Here is a 5,675-nt window from a genome sequence, read left to right on the forward strand (position 1 = left end):
GGGTAGTTCAGATAGAACATTTAATTGTCCTGTGTTCAATCAATCCTCAGTACTGGAAAAAGGAAAGAAAGATTATTCTAGTAATTTCACAATACTACATGAGACTCATTAGTAATTTATAATTTTAGTATGGTAAATAGATATGTTTATGATGAGTATTTCTCACATTATTATGTTATTACCATGCAGCCTACTAATTTTAGTCATAGAATAAATTTTATGATTTATAAAGTAACATCTACTTTCTGACTCATCTGTTGCAGAAGAGAAATCAGAGCTGGAAAGCAGTAGCAAAGAGATCAGATGATGCAAAATATTTAGATATTAGAAATGAGGGAGAAGGAAATAAGCCATATTTTCAAGACAAACAAGGGTGAGACTCTCAGTAAAATTTTCATTTCTTTTTTTTTATTCATTTTTTTATGTGTATTGACTACGTGTGTGTAAGTGCATCCATGTTGTGCAGTACCCATGGAGGACAGAAGAGGGTGTTACATTGTTAGCCTAATGATATTGTAATAAGCTTATACCCGAAAGAAAAATGAAGTATATTGATCTATCAGTTTACGACAGTTGCCAGGAATGCTTAGGCAGTTTTCTGTGCACCTCACCAGTTCACAAGTAAGTCGGATTGTGTTTTCTAAATACATGTCTCACTGCTGGCACAAAGTAATTTCAAATTTTGTTCTAGTTTCACTGACATTAAAACACAAATAAAAACTCACATTAATAATTTTATTTGGTGTGACTAAACTCTGTTCTTTTTGGAGTTAAATCTACCACATTTGGGATCTATGCAACAGATTTTTAAAGTTTATGGCATTTGAGATTTGTTATCTCTGACTCAAGAAAATCTTGGGTTCTGTTGCATTATTTATAGGATGTCTGTACTATGGATTCTTTCTGATCTGTAATCACATACGGATATTCAGGTCTCTCTGTGTATTTTTATTCAGTCAGCTTCACACACCAAAACACGCAGTAAAGGCACTGCCTCTCCTACTGATTACAAAGAACAGCAAGTTGCTTGCTCCAGGGTACCAGTGTCGACTGTGTTTGAAATCATTTTGCCTTGGCCAATATACAAGACAACTGCCATGTACTCACAAGGTAAAAGCCTTATCCTTTTCCTTTGACTTTCCCTACAGGACCCTTTCTCGGGAATGAAGCAATAGTTGAAATTTCCCCTTTCACTGTCTGATTGTGCTGTGTTGAGAAACATTCGGTTGGCACAGCACATGTGGAGGAGCTGCCAGTGAGAAGGCAGCCTGGCCCTCAGGATGCCCTCAAATGGAGTGGGAATCACTTCTCTGAACACTGACTAGAAAGGATAAATGGCACTTTATGTTAGGTTTTTTATCTACTTTAGTTATCTGTAACAAGAAAAAAGCCTATAGAATCCTAAAATTGTCTTGTATTTTTACAATTCTCTAGAAGAAATAGAAATGCCTTGATTGACAATTATTTCATATGAACACACCAGAATCCAATTCTGATATTACTTGAGAGCCATATAATTAATAATCTGATTTTTCCTAAAACAATATGCCTGAATAAACATTTCTAGTTTTAGAGTCACACAACATGGCTGATAGCACCTTACAAAAAACACGTATTATTTTTATCTCACTATTACTAGATCCATTTTCAATGTTAGTTGGTTATGACTTAATATTTAATTATTTTCTTTCATTATAAATAATTTTCATGCAAATAACACCTTCAACAATGAATTTCTAAGAAAATTACAAAGATGATATACATGTGGGGTTTTGTATGTACTGTTAAAATGGAGGTCAGTAGTAGATCCAGTTTATTTGTACATTAACTTCTTCAAAATATTTTCATAAAACTTGATAAGTTAGAATTACCTTCCACTTTGCCAAATAGTTTTAATATACAATTAGAGTGGAAAATTTTGTAGAGATGCTGTAATTTTAAACATGATCTACATTGTAGCTCTGCTTAACTTATGAACTTTTGTTTTAAGTTCCATAGGAAATGTATTGACAACTGGTTATTACATAAGGGAAATTCATGCCCTATTGACAGACTAGTTGTCTATAATCCTCTGATCTGGAAAGACACAGCCATGAATGGACAAGGACGTCAGTTGCCTTCAAACACAGACATCGCCCATCTGTCAAAGCAGGAAGAGCCAAAACTTTTTATTCCTGGTACTGGATTAATTTTAAAGCAAAATAGAACTGGAATTTTACCTAGTATATACCAGTGTAATTCTAAACTATTGACTGCATTTCAAAATCCACCAGATACCTATCAGGATATAACAGTAGATGATCTGTACTCAGTCAAATTAGATAATTCAGATTCAAGAAAATTAATCTATGAATATAAAAGTAGCCAACACTTCCCTAGGTATGTACAAGATTTATCCACTAGATTGTGTGAGAAAATACCATCTCAAACATTTCTTCCATCCCTTGCTCATAAGAATATTTTATGTCTCACTGGAAGGGACAGTTCTTATATCTGTGAAAAATATGACACGAGTCAAAGTCAAAAGACAAGCACAGGTTGTAAACACACTTGCCGTAATGCAAAGAAGACTCTCTGTTCTAAAATAAAACAAGACGGAAGGTCAAGTATCTCACCTCCAGAAGGGTTAAACCTTACTATCAACTGGGATATGACTAAACTTAGTTTGTCCAAAAGGCGTAATAATTTTATGGGAAAAGTTAGACAAAAATGTAGTCATCCGCCCAGACAACCTTCATATCACTCTTTACAAACACCAAGTACTACACTATCTTTAATAATGGAAGGAGTCCAGTTAGGAAAAGACATTTTATTACATCAGAGAGCATTTGAACATTCAGTATAAAAAGTATTTTGTTTGTAGAATATAAGAACACATGTAACTATTGACAAATGTACACAAAATTCTCTGCAGTCATTTTGCCTACTTGTCTATGAGTAAGGCACTATGCTTAAAGGAAATTATCCGGCTGCATATGAAAGCAGTAAGCATCTTAACGAAGATGTTATAAATTTTGAATAATTATTAGAACATCATCTCTTCTTTTTACACTAATTAATCTTTAGTTAAAACATTGAGTCACTGCTCTAAAATACCCTACTGAATAAGATATTATTTCCAAGTATTGCATAGATTTAATACTTTTCTTGTACAAATCTATGGGAAAATCCTAATAGTAATTTTCTTTTTTTACTGTATTCCCTTAAGGGAGTTTTATTATATATAATATGAAATAAAATGCAATAAACCATGACACATTACAATGACATGGCTTTGCTGTTTTGTTTTCAAGAAATACATTATCAGTACTATAAATTTCTTTTATAAACCTACTCTACTTTTTAAATAATTGTTGCTTCTGCATTACATTCATCTAAAAAATATAATTGATGTTTACTTTGTTAATTTTTATATTGTATCACCTGGTGGTTTTTCAAATATTACTTCTTAAAACTTTGGTATTGCGGAGGCAGGGCGCACAAGCATGTCTGTGCATGTAGATGCCAGAGGCCCAGCCTCAGATGTTATTCTTTATGAGCCATTGACTTAATTTTTGAGACAGCATCTCTCACTGAGCAAGAGCTTGCTGACTCAGCTAGCCTGGGGGCCAGTCAGCCCCAGGGATCCACTTGATTCTGCCTTCCTAACTCTGTGACTACAAGCAACAACCCCAGCTTTTTATGTCGGTGTTGAGGTTCACACTCATGCTTACATGATAAGCACTTTATTGGCTCAGCCACCACCCAACCCCTCAAATATTATTCTTTTTTATATTTTGTATATTTCTATATGCACTGCAGTGGGGAGCACTGATGCCATGGAATGTGTATGGAGGTCAGAGCATAACTTGTGGGAATCAGTTCTCTATATCTGGGTTTCAGGGATCCAACTCAGGTGGTTAGGCTTGGCAGCCCTCAAATATTACTTTTTAAACACTGATAGTATCATTCATCTCTATTACCTGTATCAAGGAAGAAAACCTCACATATCTTGCCACGGTGATAATGGAATACATAGTTCTGTGAAACAATTTTGAAGACATCAAAGTTCTTTGACAATAGCATTTGAAAAGCAGGTTAAGGAAATGGCAAAATAATATTTTCAATTACACAAATGTTATTTTCTAATAGACATTTCAGTCTTCTTCTCAAAATCATCCTTAAGAATATGAGGCTAGAGAAATGTTCCAGTGATTAAGCTCTCTGGGTGCTCTTGCCGAGCACCTGGGGTCAGTCCACAGCATCCACATGGTAGCCAACAACCATCCATAACTCCAGTTTTGAAAGCATTGAAATCGTGACCATGGTGCACTTACATACATGACAGCAAGAACACTCATACACAAAAAGTAATTTTTATTAAAAATGAACATTTATTTTTATTTTGTCTATTATTTTTTTTTATGTGTATGTGTGTACTGCTTGCATGCATATAAGTGCACCCATGCCATGCAATGCCCACGGAGGTCAGAAGAGGGCATTGAATTCCCCTGCAACTGGAGTTACAGGCAGTTGTTAGTCGCCATGTGTGCTGGGAATCAAACCCAGGTCCTTTGTGAGAGCAACCAGTGCTCTTAACCACTGAGCAATCTCTCCAGTCCGATAAATATTTTTAAAATGATAAAATACTTTAGAAAACAAAACTGTGAGTTATAAAAGAGGAATAAGATATTCAGACGCTAGTTGCAAAAAATGCTATACAGGTCTTTATTTTAATTTTTATTGACATTCCCCTTTGGCACCCTCCCATAGTCCCCCCACTTGAGTTTATGCATTCTGTCATTTGTGTTAAGGCCTATTATGTAAAGTTAGTGTTCCCAGATGTTCCTCAGAGAAAATTCATCCACCAGGGTTTACTCAAACTTCTCTCCCTTCAAGAAGATCACCCAGAAGTAGCCAATGGTCAATACTTCTTCAACTAAGATTGGGGCTTGCTGTTCATTTTCACAGTTGTGTGCTGGATTTTTTGTCTGCCTAAGTTTGCATTGGTCTTATGCATGCTGACACTATTGTTGCAGGTTTGTATGAGAAGGGTACCAGGGACATGTAGGACCATTTCTGAATGGTCATGCACCTCCTCCCTGGCTCTTACAATCTTCCTGCCCCCTCTCTACAATGGCCCCTGAGCCCTGTGTGGGTAGACCTCAATATAGGAGTCCTGTCCATGGACCCACACTCTGCAGACTCTTAGTCTCTGTGTTTTGGCCATTTGTGGCCTTTTATGTTCCTGGACTTCTGTTGCATGAGGGAGCTTCATTGATGAGAATTGAAAGATGCATTAGTATTCTCTTTATCCATTGTTCTATGTTCCATGAGTCTTGGGTATAGGGGTTGCATCCCAGATGTACCATTTAGGCTTGGGTAATTCACAGAGAATCTCTGTGTATGACCAGTGGTGTAACTCTGTAATAATCTCTGTTGAAAAAGAAGCTACTTTGATGGGTGGTGACTTGGATACTTGTCTGTAAATTTAAGGATCCATATTTTGCACATAGTAAGAAATTACATTTGCCTAGGGATTTGAGAGCCTTGGGGTTTTCTTTAAGATCTATGACCTCTCCTGCTATGTATATTTGGCTAGGTTGACAGTGCCAGGCATGAGTTTCCCCCTATTGGGTGGGCTTTAAGTCCAGTTAGGTAGCTGTTGATTACCCCCAAGATAAAAGTGCTACTAC

The 5,675-nt window shown here is 36.1% G+C and overlaps 1 protein-coding gene across 1 annotated transcript in view; it reads left to right on the forward strand.

Annotated features, from left to right (window-relative positions):
* Zswim2 (zinc finger SWIM-type containing 2) overlaps positions 1–2,845 on the forward strand; it is a 25,563-nt gene extending 22,718 nt beyond the window's left edge. The window contains exons 7-9 of the mRNA XM_008826809.1: positions 264–373; positions 957–1,110; positions 1,991–2,845. Of these exons, the coding sequence (XP_008825031.1) occupies positions 264–373; positions 957–1,110; positions 1,991–2,845 (1,119 nt within the window). The remainder of the gene's footprint in view (positions 1–263; positions 374–956; positions 1,111–1,990) is intronic.
* The last annotated feature ends 2,830 nt before the right edge of the window (positions 2,846–5,675 follow it).

Source organism: Nannospalax galili, unplaced genomic scaffold (genome assembly GCF_000622305.1).
Source record: "Nannospalax galili isolate Female #2095 unplaced genomic scaffold, S.galili_v1.0 scaffold790, whole genome shotgun sequence".
Taxonomy (NCBI): domain Eukaryota; kingdom Metazoa; phylum Chordata; class Mammalia; order Rodentia; family Spalacidae; genus Nannospalax; species Nannospalax galili.